Below are 20,474 nucleotides of genomic sequence, written 5' to 3' on the forward strand. Positions count from 1 at the left end.
TTAACTTTACAAGCATCTCGGAGAGTGGAAGGGGGGAAGAGAGAAAGACGAGAGGGACCTTTTTTTTTTTTTTTCCGGGGGTCGTACGGTGAAATAAAGCTGCTCCACAGCCACCGCAGGTCTGTCAAGCTTCTTTTGAAAAGTCAATCGGATGTCTGTCAGGTTTTTTCCCCCGTTCACCGTGTTGATGAAGTTGTGCGTGGAAAACGAATGATCTTTGAAGCAAGAGTTCCGAGAGAGGGGAGGAGGTAGCTGTTGGATATCTGATAAGGTTTCTGCCCTGCGTTTCTTATGTTTTTCTTTTGTTAATACGTTTTACGCACAGATTACACGGACAGAAAAGTTTGGGTCTACGTCGCGAACTCGATCGGGTTTCCCCAAAGTGCTTTATGTCGGGAATGTGTTGTTGAGCAGTTGACGAGAGAGAAGTAATCTTGGTGCGAGAATGGCGCTGCAGGCCAGGGTGTTGTACGACTTCCACTCGGAGAACCCAGGGGAGATCTCCATTAGTGAGAACGAGCTGGTGAGCCTGTTCAGCGAGGAGGAGCTAGAGGGCTGGTTGGAGGGGAAGAACAGCAGAGGGGACGTTGGCCTCATCCCAGCCTCCTACGTGGAGATCATCAGGGACCACAAAACCTCCAAGAACAACAACGGTTTGTCCTCTTCCAAAGTTGGGACCCCCACCCACGCCACCTATTCTCAGCGAGGACCCGAGGCGGGGAGTGTTGGCAGCGGCGGGGGCAGCTTCCACACCAGCCAGGGCAGCGATGACGACTGGGACGACGACTGGGATGACAGTTCCCCGGCCACCGAGGCCCCACGGGGTCTGGGCACCTCGCCCTCTTCCTTGTACCCGGTGACCACCTCCCTGCCGGCCAGGCGCAGTAGCTCCCTGCAACCTCAGGCCAAGAGCTCGGCCACAGTGGGGAGGAACCTGAACAGGTTCTCCACTTTCGTCAAATCTGGAGGAGAGGCCTTCCTCCTTGGGGAGGCGGCTGCTTTTGTCAAAGACGGGGACAGGATCTGCGTGGTGACGGGCAAGCATGGACCAGAATGGCAGGACGACCCGTACCCCTTCACGTGCACCATTGACGACCCAACCAAGCAGACTAAGTTCAAAGGCATGAAGAGCTACATGTCCTATGGCCTGACCCCCACTCACACCAACGTTCAAGTCAACCGCAGGTAGGAAACTCTCCTTTTTCCTCATCTCTCCACTTCCTCTCACCATTGAACGGGTGATGATTCTGTGGCTTGTGGCCTGTTCCCACTGTTGTTCCCAGCAAATGGCTAAAGCAGAGCCAAGTGTGGCCTTTTGGCCTCAGGAATAACGTGTTTCCTCTGGAATTCCTGTACGCTTTTCTCATTCTTTCTTTGTCTTTAGTTTTTTTCACCCAAAACATTTTCCCACATAATAGTATGTTACTGGTTGTGTAGTAGTACATTTGCCTGACTTCAATGCAGGCAGGATGGGTTCAATTCCCACTCAGTGATGGTGTGAATGTAAGAGTGAATCGAGTTTTGTATGAAGATATTTAATAGATATTTGCTTCATGCGGTATCTGTAACTATATGTCCCACTATTTACTGTCTTACTATGTTAAAAAGGACTGCTGTGGAAAAAAAGTCATTAATAGCAAAGCTAAGACACAGGACTGTTTTCATCTGCTTTGAATGAACTTTATTCGTATAGCAACCAGGCTTTTTGTTATTGTAGGGATTCATCAACAGATGTTTCTAATGAATTTTGGTGGAACTGCACACATGAATGGCATCATCAAAAACATTCCATAATATCTCTGTCATTTGCAAAACGTTAGAAAATCATAACTCGTGAGTCGAGTCGTGTCCACTTTGAGTGAATAGTGTACACAGTTTGGTCCAGAAGTACGGCCTTTAGACAATGACAGAGGGTAAGTTTTATACAGTATATACCGCCACAATGGCTTTAAAATGAAACAATAAAGATGGGTGGTTAGCATGTCAGTCTCAGAGTCAAGGGGTCCTGGGTTTGAATCTTGCATCAGGCTTTCTTGTGTGTGAGTGCAGGTATTGTTCTATCCATGCTTGCATGGGTTTTCACAGGTTACTCTACCGTCTCCCTACATTAAAAAGTGTTAAATAATAATAATAAATAAATTGTACATATTAGAGCGTCTGCCTCACAGTTCTGAGGACCGGGGTTTATTCCCTGGCCCCGCCTGTGGGGAGTTTGCATGTTCTCCCCGTGCCTGCGTGGGTTTTCTCCGGGTACTCCGGTTTCCTCCCATATCCCAAAAGCATGCATGGTAGGTTAATTGAAGTCTCTAAATTGCCCTTAGGTGTGAATGTGAGTGTGAATGGTTGTTTGTTTGTGTGCCCTGCAATTGGCTGGCAACCAGTTCAGGGTGTACCCTGCCTCCTGCCCGAAGATAGCTGGGATAGGCTCCAGCACTCCCGAGACTTTCCTGACATTTTTGTTGTCACCTCTTACAACACAAGCCATGTTCCACAGAGAGCTTCTGCAACATCATTATTCAATGGTATTCATGTGAAGTACAAAATAATTCCAACGCATCAATCATACATCATATCATAAATCTCCCAATGACTCAAATAATTGCTTATTAGATATCAAAACACTTTGGGTGGAACTGATGACAAAAGAGTAATTACATTTTTTTTAAATATTGATGAGTGACGAAAAAAATGGGCTGTAGAAAAAAGGGAACTTTTTTCATCCAGGGTGAAAGGGTAGGTGCTTGAGCACCACTTGGAGTCTATGTGTACATCTGCCTGATAGGAGTGAATGTGACTGAGAACGATCTGGCGACCAGTACCCTGCCTCTAACCGAAAGTTAGCTGCGATGGCTCAAGGTCACTCGTAACCCTCCTGTGGACAAGCACTATAGAAAATCATAGTAATCATACAATCATGCTGTGATTCATTTAATGTAATTATTTAAAGAGGTTTCATAAAGATTCGACATTTACCATTTACAATTTATAGCCATTTTATGCAAAGTACCTCAGTGGCGCAAAAGTATATGAACAAAGTAAGCCATGTGAGAAAATCCACCAAATTCAGATAAGCACACAGTCTGTATGCCCTTATGATTCCTCACACCATCATTTCCTCATCCCCTTCAGGTACAAACACTTCGACTGGCTGTACGCTCGGCTGGTGGAGCGTTTCCCGGTAATCTCGGTTCCACATCTGCCGGAGAAGCAGGCCACTGGCCGCTTTGAGGAGGACTTCATCTCCAAGCGAAGGAAAGGCCTTATTTGGTGGATGAACCATATGACCAGCCACCCTGTGCTGGCCCGCTGTGACGTCTTCCAACATTTCCTCACGTGTGGGGCGGACGAGAAGGCCTGGAAACAGGGCAAGAGGAAGGCAGAGAGGGATGAGCTGGTTGGGGCTAATTTCTTTCTCACAATCAGGTATGAAGAGCTAGTTGTTAATTTGACATAGAACCCTTCTCTTGCCAACTCATAGTTGTAAGTTATTATTGGCAATTCACAACAACTTGTCTTGCGTATAGTGTGTCCGAATGTACACTTGCAGTGTTGTATTTTGTTATGGTTTTGTGTCAGATGTTACTTACAGTACTTACTCACTTCAAGTTACTTACATTCTAGTGGATGGTTATTGCCCTTCAGCAAGGTAATTTTAGTTGTTTTCCTTGAGTAAATGTGCTGAATCGAAGTTTTTGTCATGAGGTGAGGCAGATGTGAGAGAGATCAGCATGTTTGTGAAGTAAAGATGATGTCATGTTTGAAGTATTTTCCAACTGAAGCTGCAAGGTTTCTGCTCAAAGATGTTTGCAAGAATATGGCATCATTCCTAAAAAATGTCTCTCGTCCATTAAGCACACCCACCGTCCCGCTGGACCTTCAGGAAGTGGAGAGCAAGATCGAAGGCTTTAAGTCCTTCACGAAAAGGATGGACGAGAACATTGTTGTCGTAAACACCACCATCAATGACTTTGCACGCAAGCAGATGTCAGGATTCAAGAAGGAGTACCACAAAGTCGGACAGTCCTTCAAACTTCTCTCGCAGGCGTTCGAGCTGGACCAGCAGGCCTACTCAGGAGGTCTGAACAAGGCCATCTCTTATACTGGTGATGCCTATGAGGCCATAGGAGATTATTTTGCAGATCAGCCACGCCAGGACCTGGATCCCATTTCTGATCTGCTGGATCTCTACAGAGGACACCTGGCCAACTTTCCTGACATCATCCATGTGCAGAAAGGTCAGGAAATGCATGGTCTTTATGTGAGATCTGAGTAACACATTTGCGGTTAATTTAGTTTGGTTCGTCACTTGCTTCTCCACCGTAAGATGAGCAGGCAGCCTCTATATAAGACAAACAGCGTACATTTCTTTCTCCTTTGTGATCAACCGTATTTGTTAAATGACACTTTGTTTCCTGCCACTCTTCAACATTCTATAGTAACACATTATTCTTTGTCAACCAATCAACTGATGGCAGCATGTCTAACTGCACTCTACACAAGCAAATCATACCATATGACTGGTACCCCAAAGAACGAGTGCTAAAAGGTGTGACAGTAGGGTCAGATATGTTCAGACCCTACAATAATGCACACACAATTGAACAAAACTAAACTGTACCTTACCAGAAAGAATATTGCGAAGAAAAGTCATACTCTTATATGTGGTTTGCTGAAATCTGAACACTTTAGTGAACCCACAAATACTAGCATGTTACAATTAACAAGGATTTGAAATGGTTGGCTTCCAGGGGGATCTATAGAGGCTCAGCTATCAGGTCTTTGGAACGATTTGAACGTAGGTGTGCCTAATCTTACATTTAAAAAAAAAAATGTTTTTTTTTTTACCCGTCCTGTTCAGCTGCATGGCCATGCAGAATGGTGGATCTGTATGCCACAGTTTTGCTGTGCAACGGGGGAGTTTTAAATGCTCCCTCTGCTTAGTTTAAAAGTTTTAAATCATCTGATGTTTATTTAAAATAAACAGACAGAGGGACAGAATGGACAAGAGAATAGGGGAATAGGGAGTGCGGCAGCTTATAAAAAGCACACCTATGAGTCTTTAAGTCAACCAACAGGCTCAATATAAATATATATACCTCTGAAATTCATTGTTGCGTTCTCATTTTTGCAACATTGCAACATTAAAGGATTTTTTGGGGCGATCGTGTATGCCATAGAAAATATTGAAACTTAAAGTTTCCTAAAAAATCTGTAAGAGAATACTCTTTTATGTTGAGCAATGTAATTGTGTCAAACGGTTACCTGTGACTAAAATTGCTCGGGACCAAGCAGTCAGCCCTAATTCTTGTTCAACGTAGGAGTCAGTAAAATGATGATGAGACAATTTAGTCTTTTAACCGAACCTAAGAGAAATTAATGATACAGAGCTGAGCACTGTCTGGCTCATAGCATCTATTATTCATCTATGAAAAAATTTATAGGCAAAACTCACAAACCCTGCGACCCCGAACGCTTCATCTGTTTTCACTTACGGAATTGCGAAGTCAGTGTGAGGAGAAAACCGATACCCACATTAAGAAAAGTTTTTTATACCCTTGGTACTGACAGAGCCTGAAGTGAGTCACTTGAAAACACACTACAAACACAACAAACAGGAGTTAGCTTGTTGGTTCCCTGCAGCATGGGAGGAGGGAGACACTGCTGGCATAAAAAATCCTGACGTTTGCCAAACCTGGAGGCACTGTTTCTATAGTGCACTGAGCTCTGTTCGCTCGATACAATTTCAGCCTGAATGCCAATAGTCTCTGTAACTGACAGCTCTTTCTACCCTGTGTGGCAAATAACACATTTTCTTATGCTTTCTGCAAAAATCTTGAACAACTTAATACATGACAACACAGATGTTGACCTCATTTAAGTCCAGGAATTTGGTCTCTGTCATTTCTGCTGTCTAAGCTGCCAAGTAGTGTACATTTATCTAACCAGACAATGCAGACGGAAGACTACTCAGAAGAGTGCAGACCTTTGCCAAGGTCAGACAGAAATCGGCAGAGTAATGCAAACTATATAAAGGGAGCAGCATAGATCTGAGTATGACTGTTTCTAACTTTGAGAGTTTGGTTGTAAATTAAGACAGTTGTAAGTTGTGGTCAATAAAGTACCATTCCTGTCTTGTGGGTTGTGGTAATCCCCAAGACAAAGTAGCTGACAACTAAAGGAGCAGACACATGTTAGCGAAATTCAAAAATAAATGGTCCTCGGGTTTACGATGGTCCCGACAACATTTCACGGCTGTGGTGTAAGAATACATCATCACGTGGTCCCAGAAGGCACAAACAGTTACCGTAGTACTGAATGTGTTTTTGATTGATTTGATTGATTGATTTTTAAATTCAGTGTTTTTCATACAAATATTTACTGTAATTATGAATTTACTGGCGGCACTGTAGCCGACTGGTTCTGCCTCACAGTTCTGAAGACCCGGGTTAAAATCCGGCCTCCCCTGTGTGGAGTTTGCATGTTCTCCCGGTGCCTGCGTGGGTTTTCACCGAGTACCCCGGTTTCGTCCGACATCCCAAATATATGCACAGTAGATTAATTGAAGACTCTAAATTGTCCTTAGGTATGAATGTGAGTGCGAATGGTATTTTCTCTACAGTATATGTGCTCTGCGATTGGCTGGCGACCAGTTCAGGGTGTACCCTGTCTCTCGCTCAGAGTCCGCTCGGATAGGCTCCCGCACGTCCGCGACCCTAGTGAGGATTAGTGGGATGGAAAATGGATGGATGGATATAACTTTATTACTACATTAACGTAGGTTACTGATAGACTACTATAGTGTGTTCCGACATGCAAACAAATTCAGGTTACATCGTACGTATGTATTAATTTCCTGTTTTTAGTTGATACAATAGCAGTCTCCCATAACCTAAGATTCTTTTATATTCCATTTAGCATTTGCGTATTTAGTGGCACAAAGCAGAAAGAAACAGAGTCCCTTCATTTTTAAATGCACTTTTTGCATTGCCCTATTTGAACATCTAACACCAGATGTGTTAAGCTTCATGGGACCTTAAAACCTTTAGTTAACTTAATTTCAGTTATTATATTCTGTTACATCACATTAGTAATGCTAACATATAGTCATTGTAGTGGAATTTCTGTGGATAAATAATTACATGAGAAAAGAGCTTATCTTTTGTTATTTTAAGAGCAAAGCAAAAAAAAAAAAAAAAGCAGTCAAACTACTACTACTACTACTCTCCTGTGTAAGACGCTGTTCTGGTTCCTTTTCCTAGGCCACAACTTATACAGACGTCCATATTGTCTATGTATGCGATGTCAAGGCTATGTGTGACGTATTAAAGATACAGTATGTCTGCTGTATTAGGACCATGTGAAATATATTCATTTATGTGAGCCAAAACAATCCTTTTTAAAGCTATGTGATAGAAAAACATCTAGTCACCTGGGTATGTGGTATTGTGGGTCTTGCAGCCGGAACTCAGGACAGTTAAGTGTCTACGTAATCTTGTGAACCAACGCTAATATTAAACAATCATAAAAGGGAAATTGTAATATAGTAAATAAAGTAATATAATTCACATTACAGTCACCTTGCATCATGACGTAACTTTAAGGGTGCCCTTACCAGGAATTCTCCGTTCTCCGTTATCTATCCTTACCAGGGAGTTCCTGGTAAGGTTAGCATGATTGATGTTGCGTTTAGAGGTGCCTCCAAAGGCATTGTTCCTTGACATCTGGACACAGCTAATGATAATTGAATACATTCCCAAGTGTACAATTTTGGATCCCCTCTAAATTCATCCTTAGCCAGTAACACAACTACAACAAAGATAAGTTCAGTTAAGAGATTTTGTAGTTTTGCTCTTCACAATAAAGCAGTCAAACCTGTAACCTGTAATTTTCCAGTAATGCACATTGTTCGTTTCTTTCAGAGGCATACCTTAATGTAATGAAAGCCTCACATTTGTAGCCCCAAGCATATGTCAATTAAGGAAAGTCTCGTGTTTTTGAGAAGCATCTGCTGAGTTACACTGATGAGCCCGTCTGCACATTGCAAAGTCTGCACTTTTTACTACCTCCAAATGGGTTTAGTCATGACAAAAGAAATTGTAAAATGTTTGCATTTCAACATATCTGTGATAGTAGCATCTCCATCCCTCAGTATTTGATGCTGAGCAATTTTTTGAAAACATCAAAACCAATGTAAAACCTTGTTGACCTAAATATAGCTGTGCAGTATCAACCCATAGGTCCAAAGCCTAACATCTGATTTGAATGAGGACAGATTCCTGGGCCTCTTGTCCAATGTTACCCTGGGACTGCAGGAATGCAAAATAGAGCAGTCCCTGGATTAGTTTTCCCCTCCTCCTCCCACTCTTTTTTTCCTCCCTCTTTGCCTGTTCCTCATGGTTCTGTAATTTGAAGAGAAGAGATACAGACATTTCTCACCGGTCAACAGTACAAAGAACGCAGTTCAGCTTACAGGCTGCTAATCGCTTCGGCAGCCAGGGGTGCAAAGTCCAAGTTTATTTCATTTACTTGGTATAGATAAAGTAATTTGTGTGTGGGGAAAAAAGATCATCCACTCTTTCTCTCACATCACCAGGTCACAAAGGTCAGCATGCCAAGAGCTCGCTTGTAATGTCTCTTTAGTTAGCACTTCACTTCACAGTTCCTCTTATGTTTTCCATCCTTCATGTCTGCCAAAAATGTTGTACTTCCCTCCTTAGAAGTTGAGTCACTAGGCATTTTAAGGCTTTACTCAGCATAGGGTAAGGAAGGACGTCTGGGGTGTAACTTTTTTTTGTTGTAAAAACAGCTGTGTCTACAAACAGCTCTTTTCTTTCTATAATATACCTGCTTCATGCCCAGCGGATGCTCAGCTAGCTGCTGGACCGGAGAGAGCTAATTTCTTTTGATAATAGAGCTGCCTCATGGCTAGCCGGTGGTAAGCTTGCTGCATAACTGAAAGTAGTTAATTACTTCATATGACAATAACAGAGATTCCATTAGCTCTTGCTAGCAATCCAATGGACTAGCATCAGGTCTGTCAGTGCACTATTTGCGGTGCCTGCACAATCTGTGATGCGCATGCGCAACTAACTAACTTCGACAACAACACTAACACAAAATTTCTTTTTTTTTTTTTTTTTTTTTTTTATTACTATAACAACTCGCTCATTTACAGTGATGACACATTTCACTGGGACCTTGATTTGTGGCTAACTGTTGCAAAGCCAGCTGCTGGAACAGAAACAGCAAGCTAATTGTTTTCCTTAAACAAAACTACTTCATGCTATTGGCTGGCGACCAGTTGAGGGTGTACCCCGCCTCTCGCCCGAAGATAGCTGGGATAGGCTCGAGCACGCCCGCGACCCTAGTGAGGATAAAGCGGTACAGAAAATGGATGGATTGAAAACTACTTCATGGCTAGCTGGTGTTAAGCTTGCTTCTGGAACAGAAACAGCTAATTTCTTCCTTTAAGTCAAATTAAATGTAATTTAGTGTACATTGGGGCGGCACGGTGGACGACTGGTTAGAGCGTCTGCCTCACAGTTCTGAGGACCGGGGTTCAATCCCCGGCCCCGCCTGTGTGGAGTTTGCATGTTCTCCCCGTGCCTGCGTGGGTTTTCTCCGGGGACTCCGGTTTCCTCCCACATCCCAAAAACATGCATGGTAGCTTTGTTGACAACTCTAAATTGCCCGTAGGTGTGAATGTGCGTGTGAATGGTTGTCAGTTTGTATGTGCCCTGTGATTGGCTGGCAACCAGGTCAGGGTGTACCCCGCCTCCTGCCCAATGATAGCTGGGATAGGCTCCAGAAGGACCGCGACCCTAGTGAGGAGAAGCGGCTCAGAAAATGGATGGATGGATGGATAGTTTACATTGGTGAAACTTGTTCGTAAAACAAAATTCAACCTCAAGTTTAGTCAGTTGTTCTTATATCAGTCTTGTTGAATTAGGTATGTTCATAAAAGTTTAACTGATTTACAGGAGACCAGAATTATCGGACAGCTTTTAAAGACGATTCCAGTAATATACGTACTCTTTTTCTGTGACAAATATTAAAAAAGCGACACGGTGTACCCCACCTCCCGCCCGAAGATAGCTGGGATTGGCTCCAGCAGTCCGCGACCCTAGTGAGGATAAGCGGTAAAAGAAAATGGATGGATGGATGGAGAGAAACAGGTTTATTTGTATAACAGTGTCATATAGTATAACACCATCATACAACACAGTTTCGTCACTAGCCACTGTTTTGTAGCGACTGGCTAATGGTTGGTCGTCACTTTCAGCTATTACAAAATATGTTTGTGGTATGGGAAAGATATAAAGGAGTAGCATTCTTACAAATAAAAACATTTCAGCACTCAAAACAAAAAAGAACCTAATTTTTTCAAAATAGAGATTGCTATTTCCTCAGAAATTGTGTGTGAATGCCAAAGAAAATAAATGAATGGTTAATGCATTGATTGGTGCACATGACCATAAGAACCCCCTGGTACCATGCAATTACGCAGTCACACAAGTAATGATATCGCAGTGGTTTGGTTGGACAATTAGTAACAGCATTATTATAATGACATTTATTTTCTGTCCATGAGCTCACCATTCATTTACTTGCAGAAAAAAAAACAACTGTGGATTGGCAAAAGTAATTGCCATTTTTCTGCTTTGATTGAATCAGGTAACCAATGTGATGATGGTAATAGTAATATGTTAAAAAAACAAAAACAAAAAAACAATGTATTTATGTTCTGTTGTTACGGTAATTGTTAGGTTTCTATTCAATTCACATTTCCACTATTGTTTGAAATGCCAGTTTGAATGAGTTTTTCATTAAAATTTATCTTTCTGTCTCTCTTCTAGAGCCAAGCACACATTTTTCATTTCCTCATCGATTCAGCCCATATGAAACCTCACATTGATGTCAATTCATTGCCTGTCAAAATAAAAATAAAAAATTTCTTTGCCTTTGCAACAAAGTAACACCCTTCTCCTTCGTCTTGTCCAAGGTGCGCTGACCAAGGTTAAGGACTGTCCCGCGGAGGAGGGAGAACTCCACGACCGCTGCAACATTATCTCGTGTGCCACGCTGGCCGAGATCCAGCACTTTCACCGCACACGTGTACGAGACTTCCGAGCACAGATGCAGCAACATCTCCGAGAGCAGATTGGCTTCTTCCAGAAAATCACAGCCAAGCTGGAGGATGCGCTCCAGAGGTATGACAGTGAGCAGTAGGATAAAAACAAAATTCTGGGTGGGCTAAAAAAAAAAGAGGCTGAATTTAGATTAGACTGAAGAGCTGATGAATGACTGATAAAGCTTCCGTAATGGAGCATATATCATCACCATAATGTTCAACTGGATGCTTTAAGCAGTTAAAGACTCAATAGGGGGTGTTACCGTCACCAGGTGAAAAAGCACAAAGGGCACAGTATTGGATTACGCTACCAAATGGCACATGGATAAAAGTGCAGATAGATACGTATTTTCTGTTTCCACAAACTGATAAGTTTTAAAAAAAAACTTTTGTTAGGAGAATTCCATTTTTGTTTTTGACATTTGAGTCATTATGGAACTGCTCCCCCTGCCTGAAGATAAGATGCTTCTCTTAAACCAGGGGTCGGCAGCCCATGGCTCCGGAGCCATGTGGCTCTTTCATCCTTCTGCTGTGGCTCTCTGGTGACTTTGAAATGAAATACTGTGACACTGCTAAGTTGTACAAGAAAACAGAAGTCCCAGAAGTAGAATCGCCAGGTAATGCTTAGCTCAACATTATGTAGCTTACTGCGGAAATGACCGGATGTCATTCTTTTGCAACATTAATGTAACCCGACAGTTAAATAACACACACATTCAACGAACTACTGGTTACATAAACATACATGGATGTAAAGGATTAACATCCTTAGTACAGCAAAAGTTTAGCATTGCATGGCGCAATGCATGCAGAGAACCACATGACTTTACCTTCGCAACAATACTCATTATTTATTTTCCAACTTGTTTTTATTTTACTTTGTTCGTTTTCCAGTTGTAACTCTAAATTTGAAGATTATGGAGATCTTGTAACATTAAAATATATAATTTTTACTTGTTTCTTGTTGCTCAAATGCGTCACATCTGCCGATGTGTAACACATGGCGCCAAGATTTATTGAGCTATATTTGATAAATCCAAGAAAATAAGAGTTTATGAAGAAAACAGAACATTTAATGCTACATGCTACATGAACTATATTAAAAACAAACCTCTCACATAGCGTCACAGATGACAGATGACAGCTTACAGCGGTCTGTCAAGATGAATGTAACGTCTTCCTGCCCTGAGGTTCAGGAGCAAAAATCACATTAACCTGGTAAAGTAAAAATTTTAATTGGCTATTATCTAACAACTATGTAGTTTACATTGTTAAGTGAAATAGTCCTTTTTAATTCAATTTGACAGTTGACTGCATGCTCCAAATTAGATAAAATGATGACGGAACACAAAAACAGACGGCAGTTTTGGTTCGCTGCAGGTGGATAATTTAAGTTTGGCAGCACACTATATAAAAATGTATATGCAGTGTTATCCCCACTTTAGATGTCAAAAGGGTCTTGTGGCTCCTGGTGGTTTTCTTCTGTGGGAAAATGGAGTATTTAAGGTTGCCGACCCCTGTCTTAACCAGCCTTCTTGAATCAAATATGGTATGGTGGAAATCATCTACAGTCACTAGTGGTGTAGTAGTTTCCCTCGCCTGACTTCTGTGCGAGAAGTGTGGGTTCAAATCCCACTCAGTAACTGTGTGCATATGAGAGTGAAAGGTTGTCTAGCTATTACTCCAGAGTGACAGAGCCCTGGGATGTATGTCAGCTCCCCGTGGCCCTGGACTGGATAAGCGGTGTAAAAAAATGGATGGATGGATGGATGGATATGATCTAAAGTGACTGCCATTATACAAATTACCTTTGCATATCATTGCCATCAAATGAAAAATATATTTTTTAATACAACTATAAGGGTTTTTCCTGAAGGAAAAAATAAAGACAATTTGGAGATCCGTGCTTTTTATTGGCCAGTTATGTCATTTTACTTTCATTGACTGAGCAGAGCATGCTTAGACTGACTTCTTGTTTTAGAAAGCACATCTACAATGTGGTGTTAAGATCATATGATATCGTTTTGCTTTTACTCACACCAGTAAGGTCAGGGTAGGAATAGTTTAAACAAAGAATGTTTGAAACTATGTCTGCCACTTTGTTTTATCATTCCACTGGAATTTTCCGGTTAAACATTCAATATGTTACTCTAAATAACTGGTATCATTGTTGTTGCTTCTTACATTTTTTTTTGTTGGATACTGTATTGTCATTTCAGGCTTGTTTTTACATTCCTGGGAATTAACTCAGTGATGTTTGTTAAAGGGCAATTGTAGTTGTTCATAGGGTGCATATGTGTTCAATGTATTACAACAGGACAGTATTTCCATAAATAAATGGATATAGAACATAGTTCAATCGTGTCTTTGTCTCTACACTTGACACACAGCTTTGTACTTTACTGTACTTTACTCTTTATCACTATCTTTGTGTCAGTCTTTTTAAATTATTATTTTAATAAACTATTATACAAATAATGTATGTTGTTTTTATAATTGTGTTCTAAATTCTCCATGGTAAAAATCGAACATTGTGGGTCTAGTTGCTTGTAAGCATTCAGAAAGTTGCCCTTTATTATTTAGCCTTGCTTCTTCCTCCTCCCTGCTTCCTTTTCATTTTCCTGTGTTGAATAATAAGCCATTCTTTAATCAGGCTACTGCTCATACTCATTTTCTTCTACTGTATTGTTTTTCTGACTAATTTGAAACATTTACCTAACCAAACAGAACCATGCAGAACCAGGTCAAATGTACACTCGTTGATTTATTTGTAACAAATGAATGCTGTTTAACAGCCCTGCAGTAAAACCTAATGTTTTTCTAAGCAGAAAAAAAAAACAGGCAAACGAACTTAAAACCCCCACCCCCACACTGAATCTCTTTTACAGAGGGTGACTCTGCAAAGGGGTGCAAATTCCCCATGCAAATGCCAATTACTGACATATCATGCCATTACAAAATAGAAAACCATTTCACATAGCAATTTCTTTTAATTTTGGGGCACACAGCTTCTTAGCCTAAATCAGCTGGGAGAGGGTCCAGCTCACAATGGACGGAGGGATGAAAAACATTAATAAAACTCTTAAGTATGATGCAGTGCAGTTCTACAAACATGGAAATTAGTGGGTTATTGTTGGTCTATTTACATATGTAAGTATATACATTTTTAAACAAAATAGAATTAATAAAGGAACCAATTTTTCTAAGCATGCACAATAAATTAGGTGTGTCTCCTTCAGCAATGCATATTGTACACCTATAAGGCACAGTTTGCATTTGAGTTATAGTACAGCGTTACCTTGCTATTCAGGTGGGGCAGAATCGAGCCTTGTCACGAATACCAAAAATCTGCGGGTAATTGACCCCCCTCTAAAGAGGTTTATAATTGCCTGTAGATGCCATAAGATGGTGGAAAAGCACCACTTTTCTATTAAACAAGGCTATGGCCTGACAAAATGAAGCTCCTTCCCTTACTTCAAAATAGTTGGCAGGGCAGAGTTATTAAACACAGAAACACACAACAAAAATCTATAAACAGGTGAATTTGCAAATGGCGAATTATGAGTATATGTGGGAACTGTACTTCAATCAAACCCAATACTGGTTGCCTTTAAGCGTTGGTGTGGGGGATTTAGATCTACGAGTGGTCTTGAAATCTACAAAGATGGCTGGTAATGAATTTCTACCAGCAACTTTCTCTCTTTTATTACTTTCACAAACTCTCACATTCTCATCACTGCTTGTAGCTTCAGCATCGAATGGTCCCCAGAAAGTCATTCCAGGGGCCAGACTCCGCCTCCTGGGGCCTTCCGGTGCCCTCGGTGAGGCAGGACAGCTAGCTGCACCAAGCGGGGTGACCACCACGGAGGGCATGGCCACGCTTCGCTCCGGCCGGCCCAAGTACGGGCTGCCCTCGGTGGGTAAGTGCACCGCGGCGAGCTCCTGGAGGAGACGCATCCTGGCCTGCTTCTCCTTTTGGTGTCGGAACACCAGGATCAACACCACCAGGATGACGATGAGGAGCAAACAGGCCAAAAGGGGCAGGATGATGAGTAGGGGGTCCGAGGCTGGTCTTGGCAGAACCTCCACGTGAAATGGACGGGTGTCAGGAGGCTTTGCCGGACTGTGTTCTGGCTCGGAGGGAGGGCGAGGCTGTGGGAGTGATCCAAGCCCCCATCTAGTTGCCTCCCCACCACTCCTGACCGGCTGCTGTGACTCCCACCGCGCGTATGGTTGGCCGTGCGGTGGTGAGGTCTCTGCTTATGGTGTGTCTTATTGTGGTTCTTATGTGTCAGGATGTGAGGGTGCAAATCCATTTCCACCCTGCTGGACGTGGGGGCTCCTTTTCGCCACCCTTCTCTTCCCCCTCCAGTGGTGGTCTTGTTCCGTGTCGGCAGGCGCGTCATCTCATGTTCATTACTCGCACCATCCACTTTTTTCGAGCCAAGCAGCCCATGACGCATTTGGTGGTGAGGTAAAATGGTGAAGTGAAGCTCACCTTTGGCTGGTTGGACGTTGCCGGCCTTCAGCATGAAGATAAAGGAATCATTGAGAGGCCTGGCGGGGGTGTGGCCTCGAGTTGTCGCGAGCACAGATTTGTTACTCGGGAGTTGACTGTCGCTCAGTGTCTCCTCAATGGCAACGCGTCCTTGCACCACGTCACGGAAAGTAAACGACTTCAGGACCTCTGGGTCTCCATTGGGATCATATGTCATCTGCATACATGAAGGCACAGCAAAGACAGTTGCTCTTATGCTCTCAGTGTCAAATAAATGCAATAGTTGAACAAACTGTTTTCCTTGACTTCTGATTTTAAAATTTGATATCCATCAATTTATTTTGTATATCTAATATGTATATGTAATGAGGCGATTATACATTTATTACACAGTTATAATGGCCCTCTGAAGGAAACCACTAATGTGACCTGTGCCGAAACCCCTCCCAAAAAACTTGACACTGCCACTCTAATCTCTTAATTTCCCGCATGGGATTAATAAAATCCTGTGATGGTCCAGCAACCAGTCCAGGGTGTACCCCACCTCTCACCCAAAGTCAGCTGGGATGGACTTCAGCCCACCCACGACCCTAATGCGGTTAAGCAGTATACACGATTGATGGTTTAATAAAGTCGGTTTTACACAACACCAATTCACAACAGTTCTCCAAAGGCACATTACATATCACTTGGGCTAAAATGTCCAAAATCGGTCAATTTTAAGATTTTTTCACAAACCCTTCTATCCACTATTAGTCAGTCCTCACATGGGTCTGTTGTTTTTACAACTGTTTGACTAATTTAAGTGTTCAAAATGGCTTGCTCTCTTTGATGATGCAACGTTAATGCCTCAACAAAGATGCTTTTTATTTTTTATTTTTTGGTTCCCTGAAAAGGGATGATTTTGGAGATGCGAGGATTCGGCCCGACGCCAGAGATATTGCTGCCGTTTGCCCTCCAGCGGCTGGATGGAGGTGGAGATGTAGAAATAGAGAGAGGCAATAGGAGAGAGGGATTGGCAAAAGGCTTAGAAGACTGCGTATATCAATAATTGTATCAATAACAATAATAATGTTATTATAATTAGCAATACTGATGGGGTACATTTTTAAATCTAACTATTAATGGTATTAATACAACTAGAATAATTAGCAGAGGTCATTGTGCTGTTGTATTTTGCACAGTAAGTACTGTATATCAAAATACATTAAATACTCTACAGTACTTTTACTGTCTTACAGTACTTAGCTGCTTTTGCTGACCTCTAGTGGTTAACGCCCCCTTATATTGATTACATTCGTGAAGAGGGGAAACACAAGCCTGATCAACAACATGAATCTTGCTTTGACATCATCAAATCATTGAGACCTGAAAATTCAACGAATGATAATCTGGCCATCTGTAGATATTTACTTCAGAATACTTTTGCAATCTTATGCCAAATACTATTCGAAACCCGAGGCTCTTTGCTCTGGCGTAGAAAAACAATCATTGAACACATGAAGACTAGTTCATAATAGTGACTGATAGAGAGGTGTCATCTGCAAATTTCTGACGTTGCTTATCCTATGTCAAATAGAGTTCTTAATTTCACACTGACCAATAATTACAGGCAATTTTGCGTGTCATTGATAGAGACACTTTACTTCATCTACTTTGATTTTTTATGTAAGATATCTTGATAAAAGCTGGAGGATTGTTGCTTTTGTTAGGGTACTTTGACATGAACAGAAACAGAAGATGTAGATTTGTTTGGTGATGTAATCGGTGACTAAAGGAGAGTACACACATAGTACTGTACAATAATCGGTCAGAATTATTCCTCCCTAATCTGCGCAGAAAATGGTCATGGCAGACAACTGCAAATCTTTTTCTCATTTTTGTTTTTTTGTGCTCTTGTTTATACAGCCACTTTGAGCAATAATGAAATGAGAAATTGACAACAAGATGATCAGAAGGATCCATACCTTGACTAGTTTTCCATGTTTTGGTGGAGACAGAACCTCAAAGACCGGATTGACTCTGCTGATTCTCGCCAGCTCGGAGGCGTCCATCATGGCTTTCCCCAGTTTCACAGCGATGCCACTCGGGACTTTCACTGGTTCTCGCAGATAGATGAGAGGTCGCACTACCACCTTCACCGTCTGTGCAGTCACATTTCCATACTCAACACCTGGTGCCGAGGCTGACACTGAGATTTGAAAGCTGTCCTCCGATTCGCTAAGATCAGTCATGTGATAAACAACACGGCCATATTGGAGATCCTCGTGGAAGAAGGTCATGACCTCCTGGTCATTTATGGCAATACGTCCATGATGAGGGTGTGTGGTGACCGTGTAGGTGATCTTGGCCTGGCTGCGACTGTTTGTTTGCGCTGCGAGCTGGTTGGTTGTCAGGATCACTGCTGTCCTGCCTTGAACCAATGATAGACCAGTGTTGTTCACAATGAAGACAGAGGGCTTTATCACCTCCAGACTGAACAGTTTGTAGAGTGGACGATGATGTCCATCAGTGATGTTAAAGTAGAAAACGCCAGTTGAAGGATCGCCCTGGTGAATCCAAACCAAAGAGGAGAGAAAATAAAAGACAGAAATTAACAAATTAAGTTAAATATTATGTTTTATGGAAAATGTACTTTTTAATTTCTTGGATGCAAAACGTTTGGCCTCTGTAAGGGGCTGCCCACCCATTAACTTTGAATGCTATCCGCCTATTAAAACAAAAATACAAATGCTTTTTTGAACAAGCCGTTCTTCACTTCTGCCTGCCTGTTGCATAACACTGGGGCTAATTCACAAAATAATTACCCCCACACAAAGCTTCTCCATCAATGACTTGGCAGATAAAGAGGACAAAGATCCAGAGCTACTTTCAAGAAACAGTCAGAGTCCGGCCGTGAGAATACATTGTGAAACACTATCATCCAAAGCCGAATCTAAAAGGTGAGCAGAGCTGCACTGAATTTTGTTGGATGCACAGATTAGCATCAGATAGCAGCGTTAACTTCTGTTAATCCGCACATACTTAAATTGTTAAGTGCTGCCTCAGCGAGTGAAAATGTTTTTTTCTCTTTACAGCCGCTTTTTCCACTTCCGCAAGTAGAGCCGTTTGCCTCTTCAACTGCCTTACCTCGCTCCACCCTCGGCCATCATGGTAATGAAAGCCATACTCGGCATCGGTTGCTCATTAGACAGTTCTGAGAGTCTTAAAAAAATGGTTTATTCAGTGATCTGTAAGTCTCGATCCTTGGGGTATTTTGACAGAATAATTTCACAAAAAATGGTCAAAACACCTGGGAACAGTTTTTTTTTAAATTGAAAAAAAAAATGCAGGTCTCCTTTGAGTCTTGATATTGGCTAACCTAGGACATATGATTTACAGATAATGACTCAAGCGCATGCACATGTTCTGCTTTCTAAACCACACAAATGGGCAAACATCATTAAAGATGGAAAGTCTCTGACTTTTTCACCTGTTGGATAAAATGCAGCCGGCCGTGATTGACATCGTACTGGGTGAAAGACGTCACTGGTTCTGGTCTTTCGCCTAGAGTCAAGTAGCCGTTGTTGGGCTTACTGATCACAAGGTAATGCAGCTCCTCTGGAGGGGTGTCATGATCTTCTACCTGTTCTTGTAGATGAAAACAGATTGTTAGCAAAAGCAACACATTTTATTTTGTATCAAGCAGTGAAAAAATGTGCCCACCCACCTGCAGATTGTCTGGTCCAATTATTACACGCTCCCCAACTACAACCTTCATACTGGGGGATCTGTTCCTTATCAGTGGTGGTTGGTCGTTGACTGGCATCACTGTAATGTTAAAAGTCTCTGTCACCGTCAGGCTGTCCTCGACGTGGTGAGAAGACTCCAAGTCTACTGATGAAAGGGAAGACGAGGCTGAATAGAATGACGACAAGGAGGAATCCGAGGAAAAAGCGGACATGTGAGACGGAGATGAAGACGAGGAGGCATCCAGAGGAGCCACCCAGGCCTGGAAAGTGAAGCTGTCACTTGTGGTCTCAGAGTCATCATGTATGTATGTGATGCCAAACTTGTTCAGAGTGATCTGAGAGAAATCTGGTTGGTCCCTTGAAGAAAAAACAAACCATATATAAAGAATTGTCTGCACCCAACCTACGCAATTAAAACAGATGCCTTAAAGCTGAGCGAGGAAGGAATTAAGAGACCTGGTGAGGTTAAATCCTTGGATTGACAAAGCTCCATGGTGTGGCAGGGAAATAACACGGTAAACAACCTGGTGGTCTTTCTGGAGGGGCTTGGGCACTTTCCACAGGAGATTAGAGGCATCAAGTTTAGATTGGTCAATTGTAACCTTGCCACCCTCTGACACCACAGCACCTGAGACACAAAAAGTAAAGTTTACCTGTCTAAAATGAAAAAAAATGTTTTAGAGTACTTCTGGACCTTTACAATTCTGCTTGCCACATTTTTACCAAGCAGTACAAACCGCATTGGATGTGATAGCTGTGTCAAATATACAACCCGCTTGACATTGTATAAACCGCCAAAGATTTCAACAAAGATGAAAGTCACATAACCCAGATGACCAAGGACAACAATGGTTCGTTTTCAGGATTTCGTGATTGAGCTTTTTGGCGTATGCATGTTGTCGCGTGATCTTCTTTCTATTCTGTTCCTGGTGTCGCACCACTTTTCGTGCTGATTTTCTGTCAACCAATCAATCAACAGCATAGTGTTTTGCTCCACCTCTTTAGATACCTTCAACTGTATTTGGTATCCTGATGGCAGTTTGACAAAAATGATAAGGACTTTAGAGGAAATGAAAGATTGTGAACTGTACTGAAGTGGACTTTAGTGCTAGGT

General features: G+C 42.1%; 2 protein-coding genes across 4 annotated transcripts in view; one reads left to right on the forward strand and one right to left on the reverse strand.

The window, feature by feature from the left end:
* Nucleotides 1-19,128, forward strand: LOC133490077 (sorting nexin-18-like). 3 transcript variants are annotated; one of them, XR_009792105.1, is made up of 7 exons: nt 1-1,185; nt 3,130-3,423; nt 3,853-4,235; nt 11,003-11,210; nt 18,472-18,571; nt 18,707-18,782; nt 19,011-19,128. XR_009792105.1 is itself a non-coding variant. In XM_061799652.1 (5 exons), exons 1-5 carry the CDS (start codon nt 446-448, stop codon nt 17,551-17,553), a joined length of 1,641 nt encoding a protein of 546 aa, XP_061655636.1. In that variant the 5' UTR covers nt 1-445; the 3' UTR covers nt 17,554-17,674. The 3 variants fall into 3 exon arrangements, 2 of the variants coding, with proteins under 2 accessions (XP_061655636.1, XP_061655635.1); XM_061799652.1 differs by lacking the exons at nt 18,472-18,571; nt 18,707-18,782; nt 19,011-19,128 and adding an exon at nt 17,538-17,674; XM_061799651.1 differs by lacking the exons at nt 18,472-18,571; nt 18,707-18,782; nt 19,011-19,128 and having other exon boundaries at nt 11,003-13,484.
* Nucleotides 13,876-20,474, reverse strand: part of LOC133490074 (chondroitin sulfate proteoglycan 4-like) — an 18,031-nt gene continuing 11,432 nt past the window's right edge. Inside the window, 6 exon segments of the mRNA XM_061799644.1 lie at nt 13,876-15,321; nt 15,324-15,846; nt 17,597-18,178; nt 19,102-19,254; nt 19,339-19,717; nt 19,817-19,988. Coding sequence (XP_061655628.1) covers nt 14,720-15,321; nt 15,324-15,846; nt 17,597-18,178; nt 19,102-19,254; nt 19,339-19,717; nt 19,817-19,988 — 2,411 coding nt within the window. The 3' untranslated portion in view covers nt 13,876-14,719.

The sequence above is a fragment of the Phyllopteryx taeniolatus genome, chromosome 15 (genome assembly GCF_024500385.1).
Source record: "Phyllopteryx taeniolatus isolate TA_2022b chromosome 15, UOR_Ptae_1.2, whole genome shotgun sequence".
Classification (NCBI taxonomy): Eukaryota; Metazoa; Chordata; class Actinopteri; order Syngnathiformes; family Syngnathidae; genus Phyllopteryx; species Phyllopteryx taeniolatus.

Bases quoted from the DNA above. Each gene is read 5' to 3' on its own strand.
- LOC133490077 (XM_061799651.1), top strand. From the start codon at position 446: ATGGCGCTGCAGGCCAGGGTGTTGTACGACTTCCACTCGGAGAACCCA. The intron at 3,424-3,852 runs GTATGAAGAGCT...TCGTCCATTAAG, and splicing joins AATTTCTTTCTCACAATCAG to CACACCCACCGTCCCGCTGG. The intron at 4,236-11,002 runs GTCAGGAAATGC...GTCTTGTCCAAG, and splicing joins CATCATCCATGTGCAGAAAG to GTGCGCTGACCAAGGTTAAG.